At 37.7% G+C, this 19,338-nt stretch overlaps 2 protein-coding genes across 10 annotated transcripts in view; both read left to right on the top strand.

Moving 5' to 3' along the window:
- The first annotated feature begins 1,236 nt into the window (after positions 1–1,236).
- LOC148844150 (uncharacterized) lies at positions 1,237–5,555 on the top strand. Its single transcript, XM_088956898.1, has 4 exons — positions 1,237–2,267; positions 2,651–2,692; positions 3,215–4,305; positions 5,173–5,555. Exons 1-3 carry the CDS (start codon positions 1,553–1,555, stop codon positions 4,300–4,302), a joined length of 1,845 nt encoding a protein of 614 aa, XP_088813024.1. The 5' UTR covers positions 1,237–1,552; the 3' UTR covers positions 4,303–4,305; positions 5,173–5,555.
- Positions 5,556–14,234: 8,679 nt separating this feature from the next.
- LOC148844151 (UPF0481 protein At3g47200-like) overlaps positions 14,235–19,338 on the top strand; it is a 44,929-nt gene continuing 39,825 nt past the window's right edge. For 3 of the 9 annotated variants that reach the window (XM_088959976.1, XM_088959978.1, XM_088959977.1), the window contains exon 1: positions 14,236–14,560. The gene's annotated coding sequence lies outside the window, so the exon portion shown is untranslated. Of the gene's footprint in view, positions 14,561–16,889; positions 17,184–19,338 lie in introns of those variants that run through there. The other 6 variants (XM_088959982.1, XM_088959979.1, XM_088959981.1 and 3 more) reach the window with 3 other exon arrangements.

The following is a 19,338-nucleotide window of genomic DNA, read 5'->3' on the forward strand; positions in this document are numbered from 1 at the left end:
AGGCCAGACATTTGTTTTGCTATCCAACATCTTTCTCAGTTTTTGGACTGTCCTACAGATTTTCATATGCAAGCTGTACATAGAATTCTTCGATACTTAAAAGCTAGTCCTAGCCAAAGTGTGTTCTTCTCTGCTTCATCATCTTTACAGTTGAAAGCCTTCTTAGATTTAGATTGGGCTTCATGCCATGATACCAGGAGATCTGTCACTGGCCATTGTGTTTTTTTGGGAGATAGTCTAATATCTTGGAAATCCAAGAAGCAACAAACTGTTTCCAAATCTTCCTCTGGAGCTGAGTATTGTGCCCTTGCTGCTGTTACATGTGAAGTTCAATGGCTTACTTATCTATTAAAAGATTTGCAGATTCCTCAAGTTGATCCTGCTCTTGTTTTTTGTGACAATCAATCAGCTCTTGTAATCCAGTCTTTCATGAGCGTACAAAACATATTGACATAGATTGCCACATTGTAAGGGAAAAATTGCAAATTGGTTTGATTCACCTGATGCCAATAGTTTTTGAAGACCAATTAGCTGACTGTTTCACTAAGCCCTTGCCACCTCACTCATTTAATAGTTCAATTTGCAAGCTGGGCATTGAAAATTTGTATGCTCCAGCTTGAGGGGGGCTATTAGAGACTAAACTTGTACTTTATAGTTTTGAAATTAGTTACTCTTAGTCAAGATTAGTTACAAGTTTGTTAGTTAGTTTTCCTTTTCTTTTTGGCTTCTTCATTTTGATGTATATAAACCTTTTTGTAATCCTTTTCAAATGAATAAAGAGAATTATTTCTCTCTCCAAATTCTGTTACAGAGATGTCGACGGTTTTACCTTCCACCATAAATCGCTAGGAACCTTGCTTCCTCCAAAAGTACCATGGTTTGAGCTCAACTTTGCAGCTGTACTGGTTTTCCCCGTTCTGTCCTTCAGATGGCACTGGCCAACAATCTTTGTTCTGTATACGGACAGGAAGACGTTCTGACCTTCCCAAGGTTCTCTGTGATAGTGTGAATATGATCTTCAAAGGGTTGGTTTTGGTTTTAGCGGATAGGTTGATAAAGAAAATTAAAAGATATTGAAGGGCATTTTTGTCTTTTTCACATGCAATACTGGATCGCGGGACCAAATTGTTTCTCGAGAGCCAACTGTACTGATCAGAAATTTTCCCTAATATTAATGTAATCTTCTTTCTTTCTTCTCTTCTACCTTCTCTCTTCTCTCTCCCTCTCCCTCTGCCTTCCCTTCTCCATGTTTACTGCTGTTCCTTTACTGTTAAGATACGTATTATAGGTGGGGCAATCAGTGTTGACCGACCAGTTGGAGATTAAAAATAAGAAAATCCATTGTTGACTCGCTTGAGTATTGAATTTATCGGTCTTTGTACAATTGGTGTGGGTCCATCCTCCTTCATGGCCGACCATTCAATGGCACCCATCGACCTCTTGCTTAGTTCTATATCTGCCTGTCAAGAGTAAAGAGCAGGGGAGAATTCGGCACCAACGGGAGTAATTCCTTACGTAACAATTCCGTTGTCTACCGGAGTTGCAAGGAGAGATGAGTGCTTCCCTCCCCTCCTTCCAGGCGGCCCTTGTTCTTATTGTTGTCTTCCTGCTTCTCAGCTGTCTTCACACGGCTGAAGGAGTCGTCTCCCCAGGATGCAGTACTTCATTCAAGTGTGGGAATCTCGCAGACATCCGATATCCCTTCTCCAACGCCACTAACCCGGAGTGTGGGTTGAGAATCATCCAATGTGTCGATGGTTCTACTCCCACAATCCAATTTGAGGAGAATGGTAAAACCTATATGGTTCGAGAAATCTTTTACTCGAATCAAACATTGCTAATTTTCGATCAAAAATTCTACCAGCTCGTGGTGGACAATGAATGCGCTTCCATCTACAACTTCACCACTCCTGTTTCCCCTTCTCTTTACTTTCAATTGATGAGCCACAATCTTAACTTCCTGATTTGTGATGGCAATTCTTCAGATCCCTTAACTCGGAATATTTCAATTGTTAATACGTATGTTGTGGGTTATCAAACTTGCAGTGGCACTGACCTGTACTTCTACTACGACCCCCCTAGCAATTCCATGCCTGATGGTTTTCCACAGGGATGCAGTTCTGTACAATTCCCCACGGATGCCCTGAGCCAATTACCCAAATTAACCGGCATGACGGATAGAGTACATCTGTCGACTCTTTTGGCCACCGGCTTTAGTCTTCAGTGGAATAATATACGCGCAGGGAACGTATCCAACAGTGGAACAGGTAATATAGATCCCCATGCACATGCCCATCTGATTTAGCTTTTCCATTCTTCCCCTCTTTTAACAAATTTAATAAAAATAATAAGTACTTCCTCTGTTTTAATCTGCAGTAGTTTGAGGAGGATTTCCTATTATTTTCTTTTCTTTTCTTTTTTTTCCTTCTTTACACAATCAATAGCCATGGACTCTAATACATAGACCTAAACGAAAATCCCTAAGTTGAGTGCCATTCAGATGAAGCTTCTATTTCTTTTGTTCTGAGTGGTACTCAAGGGTTTCCGTTTTCATGATCGGACTTTTTAATTTCATAACTATATTTGATTTATATAATTTATTTTGCTCAGCTAAAACTCTGTCACTCTATTTCCATAATCATATTTTCAGGAAAGGCGAAGCTATGGGTATGGATACCGATTGGTGCAGCAGGTAATGTTATAATTATATGCAGCCATTAATTTATCCTTTTCATCTGCTTTTCTTTTGGTAAAAATTCATTTTCATCGAAGAATACTGAGCGATCAACCCGTCAGTATTTCAAACATGTTTAATACCTAAAATTTAAAAATCTGTTTGTCTCAACATCAAAGAGGATAGAAAAATAATTTGAATGTGAATTTTACGTTTTTTTTTTTGGTGAATAAATATATTAACGTTACACAGAAATAACAGAACAATCCAAGTTTAGAATATCTTTCAACCACTCAACCACTGGGGAGGCTCCAAGCCTCCAACCACCAAAAAACCTCTTACTATTTGCTTATTGTTGATTTTACAGGAACATCCATCATTTCCTAATGCTCCTCTTCGATCTGAGTAAATCTTTTAAATATTTGCTTATTGTTGATTTATAAAATTTCATAAGAACAAAGAATCTCTCTCTCTCTCTCGTACACACACACACAAAATAATAATGCCATATTTACATCTCTTTTGTTTTTGCCTGGTCAGTTATCATTGTGATCATAGTACTACTGGTGATGAAGAAGAAGATATCTCCATTACGTTATTCAATTTTGAATAAATCAAGCAATAGCAAAGAAGTCAAGCTAAATGGTGGCGGTGAGGAAGCTAAGGAGATGAGGGAAAACCCCAAAAATAAGAAAGACCCCTCCAGCAGTGAGCCACTTAAAATCCAAGTGGAAAAAAATAATATAAAAGAATACAGTCATTGTCAACTGGATGAAATAATACAGAGGGATAAAATGTTGGGTGGAGGAGCGTATAGTGAAGTATACGAAGGATTGCTACCTGAAGGCACTAAGGTAGCTGTGAAGTTATTAAAAAGGAAGGACGGTAATGAAAAAGATTTCAAGAATGAGGTCTTAGGAATTAGCGCGGCTTCCCATATGAACATCCTCCGGCTTAGAGGTTATTGTTCAGAGAAAGATGTAAGAGCCCTTGTCTCCGATTATATGCCCATGACTCTGCTCGACTGCATCACTGGACTTGATTGGGAGAAACTATACAAAATTGCACTTGGCGTTGCTAGAGGGCTTCGTTACTTGCACATGGAGTGCCCTAAACCGATTATTCATCTTGACATAAAGCCTGGAAACATTCTTCTAGATAAGGATTTCACTCCAAAGATCTCCGACTTTGGCTTTGCTAAGCACAGTCTCAAAAGGAAGGATACCAAAACAAAGGAATGTGGAAAAGGAACCCAGGGATATGCCGCTCCGGAACTTTACCCTAATGATGAGAAACTACCTGTTAACCCAACTAACAAGTCAGATGTCTATAGTTATGGAATGACGTTGCTGCAAATGCTTGGAAAACATCTTAAGATGAATGTCGAATTTGGGCAGCTTCCGTATGAGATACATGATTATGTTACAAAAAATGATAATAAAGGACGAGATACTATTTACCTTGAACAGGATGAAAATGTGGAGAAGTTGTGTATTGTGGCTTTGTGCTGCATACAGAAAGATCCTGAGACGCGACCTGATATGGAAAAAGTTTGGATGTCGTTTAATGGAAGCTTTAAATTGACTATTCCAACCAAGACTAGCCTTTGGGTTGTACCTAAGCAGTAGCAGGTGCGTGCATATATAGTAGTAATGTTTTACTATTCTTTGTATTTCATGCTTACCAAAGCATACTTTTGGCACCTTATATCCATCCTTTTTTTTTTCCATTTAAGCCATGACAACTTAAAAATATGAAATAGAAGATTATTTTTGCAAAACAATATCAAATGAAGTCAGTATATATACCCACAAACCCCATATACCCTTTAGAAGATTTTATTTTTAGAGCTGTTTTGTTTCTTGTCTCCCTAGTGTGGGTTTGGCTCGTTGGGCCAGATGGAGGCTGTGGTTTTGATGCTGATCCGGTGGGTCTGTATGACTGCTGGCCTATTTTTGGTGCTGTACAGTTTCACTGTTTTACTTCTGGGCTTGATTTCTTCCCTTGGAACCAGACCCTTCTTATTTCCTGTTTCCTATTTAATTCATTCTCAAGCAATGGTTCAATCCAGGAGTTTCAGTTGTGAGGAGAGATTCTTGACTACATAGTGTTTATTTACTAACATATATTTTCAAGGGTAAAATACTTATACTTAACTCCTCAAGTTTATGCTATATACTAAAACCTCCCTTTCGTGGATGATGTCCTATGACAATTGCAAAGACCTCCCTTTCGTGAGCTATTTGTTCATTCGGGATTTCCTAAATTGGAGTTACACATCTCTATAATGAATTAAGAGATGTGCTGTTCCAATTCACAGAGGGTAGAGTGTGGGTAGGGAATTTTTATAGAAAATCTGGGCTCCTATTTGTTAAGTATTGATTGCATGTCAACTCATGTTCCGTTAAATTTTTTTAATGTTTTTCAAAAATCCAATATTGTCCCCCTACAGCGAACTGATGGTTTTGGTGTCTAATGATGCTTTTTGGCTTAAACAGGGGAGAAAGAAGAATGAAGAATAAGAAAACAAAAAAGAATGGAGAGGAAAAGAGAAAAAGAGAGAGAGGTGGAGGACAAGGTTGGTCCGGTTCGTAATCGGGAGGTTGAAGAAAGTGGATGAACAACTGTTTTTGGTCAAAACTACAACGCACGGAATGGCAAAAGCACAAAAGAACAACAAGCACCGATTAAGAGGAGTGGTGATTCAATCTATGTTATGATGGGATCTATATGTATGTCCATTTGTCAACAGAAATTCTATTTTTATTTCATTTCATCCAGATTTTGAGTTTCATGGAGTGTATGGGTACTTTTACATACACAATGAGAATCCATTTTTGGATAATAGTATGGAGCTTAAGTTTACATGATTGATCTACAATGATGAACTTGCTGTTGGTACAATGACAGAACAATGATCTTGAAGGTACGATTTCGGGGCTTTAGAAAGTAAACCCAGCCTTTAAAGGCTGTGTTTGTTTTCAGTGTAAATAAGGATTGTTGTAAAACCTCATTCCCGTTTTCTATTTATTAGCATTTGGATGAAGTATAGTTTTTGACGCAGCGTGAAAACAATGGAAAACCGGAGCTGGCTATGCAAGCACCGGGCGAACACTAGTTTCTAGCGAAACTACACGATTTCTCTAGGAGAGATAAAAGGTGGCGACAATGGAGTAGGAAATCTGAAGAAATTCTGAAGTCTGAATTGATGTTTATTAACTGGAAAATAGCATTATTTATGATACATCTGGAAATCATAGAATAACTAGGAAAAACAACTAAGATAGACATCAAACATGGATCCAATTCTTCTTGATCTTGATCTTTATAGGATCGAACATTCTTGGGCTTGATCTTCCTCCGTCCGATCTCCCTGGAACTCATCTATGCATGAATCTTGGAAGTCTTAGAAATCTTGATTATCTTGACTCTAGAATTCTTGATGATTCTTGAAGTCTTGATGGATCTTGATTGCTGGAATTTTTGATAAGTCTTGGAGTCTTGGATTAAGTCTTGATGAATCTTGAATTATCCTTTCTTGACTTATCTTGGACTCTTATCCTTATCCTATGAGTTGCCGCCCCTACTGGTGAGATGGGCCTTGGGATGGGCCTCCATCATTCTCCCCCGCTTGGAAAGAAATCGACCCCGAGTCGCGACTAGGATAGGCAAGTGTCATCTCTGGCAGGTAGCGGTGAAGGTCAGCAACATTGAAGGTCTTGGAGATACCCATATGATCTGGTAGGTCCACGACATAGGCATTGTTGTTGATTTTCTTCACGATCTTGTATGGTCCGTACTTCCGAGGCTGCAACTTGTTGTATTTTCCCACGGGAATCATTTTCTTCCTCAAGAATACCATAACTTCATCACTGACGTCAAATACTTGGGCCCGACGATGCTTGTCTGCTGCCAATTTGTACCTGGCGTTGGTTTGATCTAGTTTTTGCTTCACGGCTTCTTGGACGGATTGGATCTGGTCCGCCATCTGTTCTGTGGATGCATTGACACCGGGGACTCTAGGTAGCTTCACTAAATCCAAACAATGATTAGGAATCCCACTATTTGGGTCTCTCCCAACATATACTGCGAATTACATTACCAAGGGTCCAGTTCACCACTTCTGTCTGTCCGTCTGTCTGCGGATGGGCTGTGCTGCTAAAGTTTAGTGATGAGTCAAATAACCTCCACAGGGTCATCCAAAAGTGACTTAGGAACCTTATGTCACGATCTGATGTGATGGTCTTGGGTACTCCATGTAAACGGACAATCTCCCTGAAAAATAATTTGGTTGTCGTTGATGCATCTGATGTCTTCTTGCATGGGAGGAAGTGAGCCATTTTAGAGAACCTGTCAACCACCACAAAGACGGAGTCCATGTTCCTTTTGGTTTTTGGCAAGCCTAGCACAAAATCCATGGACAGGTCTTCCCAAATAGCAGTAGGAACGGGTAGGGGCATGTAGAGACCAGTGTTTTGGGTTTGTCCCTTAGCTGTCTCACAAATATAACATCTGCTTACAATAGTGGGCACATCCCTTCTTAATTTCGGCCAGTAATAACGCCCTTTAACTGCTTCAATTGTCTTATCCCTTCCCAGGTGTCCTGCTAATCCACCCCCATGCAGATCCCTGATGATCTTTTCACGGAGGGAGGTGCAAGGGATACACAGTTGTTTCCCTTTCATAAGGAATCCTTCATAGATGTAAAAGTCATCTGCTGGCTGTCTATTCACACATTTCTCCCAAACCTGTTGGAAGTCCTCATCCTGGGCATATAGGTCTTTTAAACACTCAAAACCCACAATCTTAATACTAAGGGTTTTGATGAGGGCTACATGCCTGCTAAGAGCATCGGCTACTTTATTTTGTTGTCCAGCCTTATACACAATTTTATATGGAAATTTGTTTAGGAAAGCAGACCATCTAGCATGCAAATCACTTCTTAATTGTTTTTGCCCACTGAGATATTTTAGGGCCTGGTGGTCAGTGTAGAGAACAAATTCTTTTGCAATTAAATAGTGTTCCCATGTCTTCAAGGATCTAACCACAGTATAAAATTCTTTGTCATAAGTAGACCACTTTCTCCTGGCTTCACATAGTTTTTCACTGAAGAAAGCAATGGGTCTCTTTTCTTGGGACAATACGGCCCCTATGCCAACTCCACTGGCATCACATTCAACTTCAAATAATTTATCAAAATTTGGCAAGGCAAGGACAGGAGCAATACATAATTTCTCTTTTATGAGAGCAAAACTTTGCTCTTGTTCTTCTCCCCATTGAAATTTCCCCTTTTTCAAACATTCAGTAATGGGAGCTACAATACTGCTAAAATGTTTAATAAATCGCCTGTAAAAAGTTGCCAACCCATGGAAGCGTCTCACATCTGTGACATTTGATGGGGTCGGCCACTCCCTAATGGCTTTCACCTTTTCTTCATCTACTTGAATTCCTTCCTTGCTCACAATGAATCCTAGGAATAATAAATTATCACTCATAAAAGTGCATTTCTTCAAATTAGCATATAATTTATTTTCCCTTAATGCTTTTAGGACCTCCCTAATATGTCCCACATGCTCAGTGATAGATTTGTTGTAAATTAAAATATCATCAAAATATACTACCACAAATTTACCAGTGAAGGGACGCAGTACCTGGTTCATCAGCCTCATGAATGTGCTGGGTGCGTTGGTTAGTCCAAAGGGCATGACTAACCATTCGAACAAGCCATCTCTAGTCTTGAAGGCTGTCTTCCATTCATCTCCGGGACGGATCCTGATTTGATGATATCCACTCCTGAGATCGATTTTTTGAGAAAACCACAACCCCATTAAGTTGATCTAGCATGTCGTCCAGCCTGGGAATAGGGAATTTATATCCAATAGTAATTTTGTTGATAGCCCTGCTGTCGACACACATTCTCCAACTGCCATCCTTCTTGGGTGTTAGCAAAGCTGGTACTGCACAAGGACTCATACTGACTTGAATGTGTCCCTTTTTCAATAATTCTTCTACCTTCTCCCGTAAGATTTCATTCTCCTTGGGACTCATCCTGTAATGTGGGAGGTTAGGTAGACTGGCACTTGTAACAAAATCAATATGGTGTTGTATATCTCTCATGGGAGAGAGTCCATTTGGTAATTCTTCTAGAACTACATCAGGGAATTCATCAAGTAGTCCCTGCACTTCCACTGGAATTTTATTTTCATCATTAATATTTTCTCCCTTTACTACTAACAAATGTACCTCACGAGTATCCTTACATTCCTTTACAAATTCAGCATGATGATGGGTAATGGTAAGGAAATTTTTCTCATGTGCTTTTGGGGCCTTTGTAATGTTATTTTCAGCCATGGGTAACAAAGTATAACGTATACCCTCTTTTTCAAGTTGGTAGGTATTCTTCCTACCCATGTGCCTTGCATCTGTATCAAATTGCCAAGGCCTCCCCAACAAAATATGGCAAGCATCCATATCTACAATATCACAATATACTTCATCATGGTACTTACCAATAGAAAAAGGTACCTTGTAGTGCTCCTCCACTCGTACGCCGCCTCCTTCCTTGATCCACCCAATTGTATATGGGTTTGGATGTTTTTCAGGAAGTAATTGTAACCTTTGTATATCCCTGCAAATAATATTTTCTTGACTGCCACTATCAATAATTAAATCAAATATTTTACCCTTGATAGTACATTTAGTATGGAACAATCTGTGCCTTTGAGAAGTATCTTTATTTTTCTGGGACAACATTAATTTTCTCATAACACAAGTATACTCTTCATGTTCGTATGAACCCTCTTCATCTTCCCCATCAGGTCTACAGTAGACTTCCTCCTCCACATCTTCTTCCTCCTCCCTTTCTACCATATTAACTGCCTTCCTCCTGGGACAGTCACTGGATCTATGTCCAACCTCATTACATTTAAAGCATTTAATAGGAGTATGCTTTGCATAGGGATTATTGGGTTTAGGAGGGTTGGAAGGGTTATCTCGAGTATGTCCTCCTGTAACAACCTTACCGGCGTTAGCTGTACTTGTCGGATGAGAAGACTGTCCTGTCAGGACTGATTTGTTCCTGTCGGCAGTTGCCGGTCTGTTGTCACTTCCGCTGTACCGGCGATAATTATCACTACGTGCCTTGTCTTGGAACATCAATTCTGCTTTCAAGGCTAGGTTCCTTGCTTCCTTCACACTGAGAACCATCTGTACACCAATTTTATCTCTGATGGACGGTCTCAAACCGCTTAGATAACGGGCTGCTTGCTGGTTATCACTTTCAGATAATTGATTTCTTTCAGCTAATCTCAAAAATTCATATGTATATTCATTAACACTACGAGAACCCTGTGCACACCGTTGGTAAGATTCAAACATGTACTGTTCATAATCTGGGGGTAAAAATCTACCTCTTATAAGCTGTTTCATGTGCCTCCAGGTTCGAACAGGACCCCTTCCTTCTCTGATTCGGGTCTCTCTTAGGCGTTCCCATCAAACAGATGCGCCTCCCTTTAATCGGAAAGCTACCAGTTTTACCCTTCGTTCCTCTGGTATCTCCATGTACTCAAAGAATCTATCGACTTCTGTGATCCAATCTAGAAGTCCTTCTATGCCAAGATCTCCATTAAAAGTAGGAATATCTACCTTGAGTTTAAATTCCTCATTATTCCTACGGGGATTGAAATCACCTTGATTGTGCCAATTTCTGCTGTTTCTGTCGTTGCCGGGAAGAACTGGAGCGCCACCAAATTCTAAATCATCTTCATTGTCGTCGTCAAGAACTGGACGTCGGAACGCAGTTATTCCGTGGAACAACCTCCCGTAACAAGGTTCGCAGTTGTTCAGTCACTTCTACCAACTGTTGTTCGATGTTACGTGTGGCCGTGCGTTGTTCTTCAATCGCTCTCCAAACAGCTTGTAACCCCTGATCTCCGTCACGGGGTGGGTTGCGACTGCTACCATCTTGGTTGGCCATCTGACTGGGCGAACTCCCTGCTCTGATACAACCTGACGCAGTGTGGAAGCAATGGAAAACCGGAGCTAGCTATGCAAGCACCGGGCGAACACTAGTTTCTAGCGAAACTACACAATTACTCTAGGAGAGAGAAAAGGTGGAGACAATGGAATAGGAAATCTGAAGAAATTCTGAAGTCTGAATTGATGTTTATTAACTGGAAAATAGCAGTATTTATGATACATCTGGAAATCATAGAATAACTAGGAAAGAACAACTAAGATAGACATCAAACATGGATCCAATTCTTCTTGATCTTGATCTTGATAGGATCGAACATTCTTGGGCTTGATCTTCCTCCGTCCGATCTCCCTGGAACTCATCTATGCATGAATCTTGGAAGTCTTGGAAATCTTGATTATCTTGACTCTAGAATTCTTGATGATTCTTGAAGTCTTGATGGATCTTGATTGCTGGAATTCTTGATAAGTCTTGGAGTCTTGGATTAAGTCTTGATGAATCTTGAATTATCCTTTCTTGACTTATCTTGGACTCTTATCCTTATCCTATGAGCTGCCGCCCCTACTGGTGAGATGGGCCTTGGGATGGGCCTCCATCAGTTTTACATCAATAATCGGTGGAAATTTCACTCATGGTAGAGCTTTACATCGATAATCAATATAAATACAATATTGATAAAATTAAGGTAAACATTATAAAGAAAGCCATGCTTTTCAAAGTTACAATAATTCACTCATTTAAACCAATCTGTGTTCAACTCTATAGATGTTCTTTTACATCAATAAGTATTTATACCAAAAATAAATGCCGTGTCAAGGAAAAAAATTAAAATAGATTTAGTTTTAGAGATATGTACTACTTTTATAGTTGTTTCTTTGCCATCATTGATCTAACCCAAGTAGATTAGGTTTAGTCTTTTGTATAGTTTTTGATGAGGGGCAATTTGGTCTTTCCAATGGAATTATGACATGTAGCATCTTAAAACAGTTGGGTGACACCTCAACGCGACTAAGTCAAGGAGGTGCACCTCGAAACCAATCTGAGCACATCATACACAACTCAGGCACACCTCAATAGGGCGGCTAGCAACACCTCATTCAGGGCCAACCTACACAGTTGATTATAAAATGTCTAATTTTTGTATTTTATATGATAAGTAAATTGAAAAAAGACATCAATATGTAAACAACACTTGCACTTTTTTAAATAAATAAAAATACTATTTTAATATTAAAAAATAAAAAATAATATTTTAAATATTATTTTATTGATAAAAATATTAAAAAATTAATATTTAAGTAATGTAAAAATAGTTGAGAAGGAGAACTATTGGACCTGTTCTAGAATTAACATTAAAACTTATTATTTTATTAATAAAATATTAAAAAATTAAGAATTATTAAAAGATTAAATAAAATGAGAGTAATTGGACCAATGTAATGCATGTGTGTTACACTAAAACCAAATTGTCTACACTTTAGGGTGGACCATCGACGAAAAAAATATTATGGATGAGAAATTGGGGTGTTACTCATTCTTGTCCAAGCTATTTTTTGGGTGGAGAGCATCCACACGTAACAGAACACCATACCTTACCATGGGTGGGACTAAAACATACCAAATGCCACCTTAGTTAATTAGGGATCTTGGGAGATCATATCTGTGCCCTAGACAGCATCCCATAAACACTCCACATGCACATATCAGTGTGCATGGTGAACATCTTCCAAACTTGTTAGTGGGAGATGTTCTCAATTCGTAGTTGGGATATGTCGTGGGACATCTGTGGATCACATATGTAAATTTGACTCTTGGACCCATTCATTCTTTATCACTCAGTAACAACTTATTGGGTAAGTGTTTCTTATAATGAGAGCGGCTTCTATCAGGGAAAGCCCATGCCCACAGTGTTCCAACTGCCATTTTCAACCTTGCATTGGAACATGAATTGTGGGTAAATTGGTCAAATTTCCTATTGATCAAGATACTCCCTCTAATTAAATATACCCCAAAAAGAATATAGGGCCTTCTTGTTATTTTTAGGACCAAAGACATTGAAGGTTTCCGTTTTACTTTTATGACATTACCTCCTCATTAGTAGAAGTACAATAGAAATTGATCCATTTGCATACCATAGAGATGATATTAAGAAACATATATAGAAATTGTTATTCTTGCCATGGTTTTAATTCTTTGTAGAATGAAAATTCCATTTATAGCACAAAAATTGAGGTATCTTGCAACATGAAAAATAATAATGCCCCAAGATACCCTATACTGGTGGCCAATCATAAGCCTAGGTCTACAAAACCACCACCATAAATGTTTATTGGCAGATTTCTATGGAAACTTATGCCAACGGGCATTGACCACTGGCCATTCACTTATAAACATCTATGCCAATGATTTTGAAGACCCACACCAATGGTTTATGACTGCTAACACAATTTTCATAATAAAAATGAGCAACATAGAACACTTGCCAGTTTGAAAAGAATTCATATTAAAAAAAAAAATGTGTTAATTCATAACAATATTTACTCATTTTACCTATTTTTATCTATTCTTCACCATTTTAAAATTTCAATCTTTAATAAGAAAGAGAAATAGTGAGAGTTGAACCAAACATCGGGTTATGGGGTTGTGCTATATTTTACAATAGTATATTCAAATATATATTTCTAGTCCTCATGGTCCGTTTTAATTCGATCTAAAATGATATATAATCCAAACAAATTGATTCATTGGTTTTTAATATTTATCAAATCGAAATTCATTTTAGAGCGGACCATTTCAAGTCAAATCTTTCCGGTTTGATCAATTCATTCCGCTGTTTTTCTAACCAGAGGGGTAAAGGGGTAATGATCTCCTCCAACAAAAAACCGTTTCACCATGATCCATGTTGACAACACATTTGACAAGTCTGAGGCCGTCTAATGAGTTTTGAACACGTCAATACTTTAATCCGACGCCGATTCTTTTTCTCCGAACACCGGCGTGTTAAAAAGTCACCGGAGGGTCTCCGGTTGAAATGTGTTGTCACCCATGTCCTGATGTCCCGGCATGGTTTAATTCACATGGTGGGTCTCATTTTCATCTTTCATTGGACTTCACATCAGCGCCCAACAGAGGTCATGTGATCTTTTTTTCATTGCCGTAAACTTGACAACTGGCCATGAAAAAGAGTTTACACTGCCCCTGTCACAAGTGATGTCATCTTCTGTATTATTATCGACAATACAAGGTCGAGATGTGATGTGGGTCATTATGTTGCGCAGATGTAAATCCCATTGACAGCACAAAGTGGATGTCATCTTCTGTATTATTATCGACAATACAAGGTTGCGCAACATCATTATGTTGCGCAGATGTGAATCCCATACCGTTTTATGACCATACATCAGAAACATCTTTGATATGGAAAATATTTCCAACACAGATGGGATGTGACTGTGAAATGAGAGAGAAAATTGGATTTTGAATTAATGTTATACAAATATGGCGTTGCATGATGACGCATAGCTAATTTTTTTCAATGACGTCACCAGAGTATTTTTCTCTTTTAAGTTTTAACAGGGTGCCAGCTACACTGCAACCAAACACTGGTCATCTCCACCTGGTACTCCAATTGTTCCTCTTCTTGGATGCCGTTTCCTGCTCAAAACCCTCAAGTTCGCGTTCGAACGCGACCAGCCATCGACTCACAATTGCTTCTCTTCTTTTTTCTTTTTTCTCTCTTCTTCTCTATCCAAGCTAGTCCTGGGTTCCTCTTCTTCACCATCACCGAGCACCCACCTTCTCCAGCCATCCAATCCCTCCCCCCCCCCCCCCCCCCCAAACTAGAGTGGCTGCCCTCTGTTCGTCATCAAGACATTAATTTGCTGCACGCCTGCACAGCGATATCAAAAGAGGTAAAAACTTTCCTCATCCTCACGTCGTATTTGATTTTATTATTTTTATATTTCCTCATTCTCACGTCCTTTTATTATATTAATTCTTGCTATCTGATGGTTATCACTAGTATTAATTCTTTTTCTTTTCGGTTATTTTCTTTTATGTTCTTTTCTATGATTTTCTTTTTTGTTTCTTTTATTTCTATTTTATGCTATGCTTCTAATATTCTGATATTTTCTGTTATTTGCTTTGTTTTTCTATTTTTATTTTCATTTTCTATTATTCGGTTTTTATTTCATTTTCTATGTTATTTTCTATTACTTTTATTTCCAGAATTCCACTATTTGTATTTTAATTTCATTTTCCATCGTTTTCCTTCATTCTTCTCTTTAATTTTTATTTTATCTATTTTTTTTAAATTGTGTTCAAGTAATTTCTTTCTCGTTTCATTTTTTTGCCTGATACTTTACAATTTTTTTTGAATCGTATTATGTGATTAAGTTCTGTTTTACTTTAACTTTTCAAATTCTTAGAGGTGATTTAGGTGATTAATTTGTAGCTTATTTTATTTGAAATTTTGCAAACTTGACAGAGTTAATTAAGGTGGTTAACTTGTATTTTCTTTTGTATTGTCGAAATTGGATAGTGATTGATTGTCATTTAACTTCTGTTTGTAAAATTATCTAGTATGAGTTAGTATGATTTGATTCCCATTTCCTTTCACAAACTTTAATTAAGTTTTGAGATGGTGATTACCGATTAGTGCTTATTTTATTTCATTCAATTTTTCTTGATTATTGAGTAGTTAGGTTAATTTAGTTATCATTTTGTTCCACTATGCATAATGTTTTGTAAAATTGATTGGATTTAGCTACTCTTACCTTTCTGCCATTGAATGATTATTATTTTATTGGTAATGATTTAATAAAATTGTGAAATAGTGAAAGATTAGTATTTTATGTCATGAAATAATTCTCTTCATAGGCTAGCCAATAATTTCTTATTCATGCCATTAAACAATTCTCTTTTAGGGGGCATTCACTTTTAGAGGTGGAAGTTGTTCATTGACCAGGAAACTCATGTTATTTTTTAAGATTTATGTGGGGACTGGAAAAGTTTAGTTTCTTGGGTACACCCATCTCCTAAGTAACTTTCCCATTTAGGTGGTGTTCCTTTTTTGGAGTTTGAGAGGAGGAAAGTTGGCCAATAGGATATTGGTTCCCATTGACTAAGAATCCCATGTTCTTTATTCAGATTAATGTGGGGACCAAAGAAAGTTTATTTTCCCCTTAAGTGATACCCCTCTCCTAGGTGGGTAAATAACTTTTCCACTTGAGAGAAAGTTTCTAACACTTGAATGAGACAAAAATGCCCCTTTTGATAATAGATTTTTATGGATAAAATGGTCATTTTCTTTTTTACTTGGGAAATAAAAGAATATGGATAAATTCACTTACTTGGGTAAGTGTTTTCCAACAAAAACTTACTTGATTAATTGTATCTACCCAAATAAGTAACTAATCGAAAAGTGAGCAGGTCCTTAGGGAAAAGTTGCCAACACTTGAGTGGGACAAAAATTCTCCTTTTTATAATGGAACTTTCATGGTTATAATGGTCATTATTTTATTTACCTAAGAAATAAAAAAACGTGGATAAATGCACCTCTTAGCTAGGTAAGTAACTTACCAAAAAGAGAGAACGGAGCCTTAGTGTTATTAGTTCTTACTTTAGATGGTTATGTAGTGAATTTATGCAATAGCCTAGATGAGTAAGTTTTAGATTTTAGTAATTTTATATATGCATCTTTCAAGAAAAAGAAGATAGGTTTTAGTTCCTTTGTCATCAAGTTTACTTGTAACATCATGGGTATTAGAATTATAATTAGGAATGCAATTTGGGTGGACTTGGGTTAGAATATTGTCAAAATTTGAATGGGCCCAGCCCAAAGGTCTGAGCCCAAGGCAGTGCAAAATGTTAACTAAGCCAACTTGAGTTGCACCCTTAGGAATAATGAAGAGCAAAATATAGTTAAACTTGTTAGACTATGTGGATAAAAAGTAAGACTCTGATGGTTGTAGGAACCGTATTTAGACAATCTTAGTTCTAATTTAATTTGTATTTTATGATTTTATTTTCTCACTTTGTATACAACATCATGCTTTATCTAGTTTAATGGTTTGCCCTCAAAATAAGGGTCATTCATGTAATTGTACTTATCATTTTCTCTATACAATAAAACATGGCGCTTTTAGGGTGGGGTCATTGATTTGATGACACCCCTCAACTCTCTTTCTTCTCTACCTTACGCTTCTAATATGAAACCCTAATTTGTTAACATGGTATTAGTACCATGATTCAGGCTGCTTTACACCTTGGAGCTGCTATATATGCACGCAAAAAGAATAAGAGAAGCTATTCATCCTATTCATAGTTTCCTGTAGTTGCTACTCAAGCCAAGTGTGGAGCCCTTGAAATCCTTGTGAGAAGTTTGTTAATGAAGATTCAATAAGGGGTATTTTAGGAGGAAATTTGCATATTTTGGCTGATTTTTTGGGCTTTCTTTTGGGTTCTATATTGTTTTCTTTTTTCAACCAAGTAACATTATATATATATAATTTTTTTGAATCTTGATAAGGCCAATAGATTACGAAATGTTCAATGAGCAATCAGAATGGATACATTCCTCCAAGAAAGCAGGGCACATAAGCCAAATAATAATTTTAGAAAAAAACAAAACATAATGAGTTGTAATGTGTGTTGTTTTGTTGTCTAATAATCTTGGTACAAAAGCCACTGAGAAACTTGAGAGAAAATTTAAAATGGCTCTATATTATTCCAACACAAGCCGACGAAGTTGCCAAGTGGGAGTGACTATAGACTCCAACAAAGTTGTAATAACAACCTTTATATCTCCCTCTAATAATACCGAAGGCAATCCCAACTCCACAATGAACCTTAAGCCTTCTAAGAGAGATTTGGCTTCAGCTTCAGTTGCAGACATGGAAGTAAAGGAAAAGTACACCCACAAATAAAATGCCCAAAGTGGTTCTTAGCACTAAAGCTGCAACAGCTTTGCCTACCCCTATTGCACCATCAAAATTCAGCTTCATAGCACCTTTAGGAGGGAGACACCAATGATTGGCCAATCTATTAGTCTCTGCCACCACTAGGTTCCTTAAAATGGATTTAGAGCTCTGTATTTGGCTTTCCAAATTAGATAATTGCACATTTGCATTAGATATCACACCCTTAATATTAATTGGGGAATATTCTAAGGAACTCATTTAGCAAGGGTAGAAACTACATTCTCATTGAAAGCATCATCCATTAGAATCCATTGAGATAAACACTCTATTAAAGATTGGTGTTTGAGTTCATCAATCCTGAGACCTAAAGAGCTGCCAAAGAATATAACTCTTGTAATCTGGCACGCTACATAAAGATGATCAATTGTCTCATTTTCTTCACCGCACAAAGGGCACATTGCCTCCACTTTATTTGTTCTCTTGCAAGCTCCAGTCTAACTGGGAGGACATTATTAAGGTACCTCCAAAGAAATATGTAGACTCTAGGAGGAATATTCTTGAAGCTCCAAAATTTTTTCCTAGACACACTTCCAAATGTTGGGGTCACCCCTGAAGACCGAGCTTCCGTCAATCTCAGAGCACGATAGCTGGCTGCAATGGTTAAAAACCCATTGGTATTGCTGTGAAAGTGTTAAGTGCTCTTAATAAGAACCGTCTTGCATGCATGAGACAAGTATTATAGTCTCGCTTTAATTTTATCAATGATCATGCCCTCCTCCTCCTTGCAACCTCTATCTATTAATAAATAGTCCCCCTTTCTCAGTGGTGCTCATTAATCTTTCTCCCAAAGCGTTCGCTATCTGACGCCTCACACTCCTCTGTATTAAACTGAAGAAAATAGAAGACTTTTCAAAGTTCACTTGCTTTATCATGTGAATTTCAGTTATATTACATTTCCCAAGAATTAAAATATCATCCCAAACATCGACTGATTTAGTTTAGAACCTCCTCTCCCACGAGTTATATTGTATAGGACATGGTTAGAACGTTGTAACTTCAACACTCGAGAGAGAACATCCATGCCTAAAATAAATAAATAAGGAGACAAAGGGCATCCTTGTCTAAGACCCCTCCTTGGAGTAAATTGCGGAGAAGGGTAGCCATTAACGAGCATCTGTATAACTAGTGAGGAAATGCAGTGTTTTACCAATTCATATAAACCATTTGCTAAACCCCTTAAATGCATGTATAAGTTAATGGTCAATTAACATTTGTATATCCCTTTAATGAATGCTTTTTTCCATTCTTATACAACAATCCTTTAAATAGCATAGTACTCTAGGGTTTTGCATAAACTATCTCAATAGTCCAACACAAAAGGAAATGTTTGGCCTTGTAATGATTAAATAAATGATCAAATAGTTTAGGTAACTCAATGGTCAAGTGAGATCTAGGGCCTTTGTAACTATGAGTACTTGGGTTCAAATCTTTACATCCCTGAAAATGTTTTGGATTTTATTTTAAGGCAAGATCAGTTACAAGGTAAGTTCCACCAAAACGTCAATTCATCGGGTCTGTTCGGGTAGGATAAACCCCTAGACCTTGGATTCAGCTTGGGTGGAGGTCGATTCCAAGAATTTGGAACTACACCATACCTTATAACAGATTGGATGGGGTTGGTTCAGTTCTGGTTCGAGAACAATTCCATTCAATTCTAGATGAAACCTACCCATTTGCTCATCCCTACGTTTGAGCTAGCAGCCATGTGT

This window comes from Nelumbo lutea, chromosome 8 (genome assembly GCF_056320005.1).
Source record: "Nelumbo lutea isolate HS-2025 chromosome 8, American lotus-T2T, whole genome shotgun sequence".
Taxonomy (NCBI): Eukaryota; Viridiplantae; Streptophyta; class Magnoliopsida; order Proteales; family Nelumbonaceae; genus Nelumbo; species Nelumbo lutea.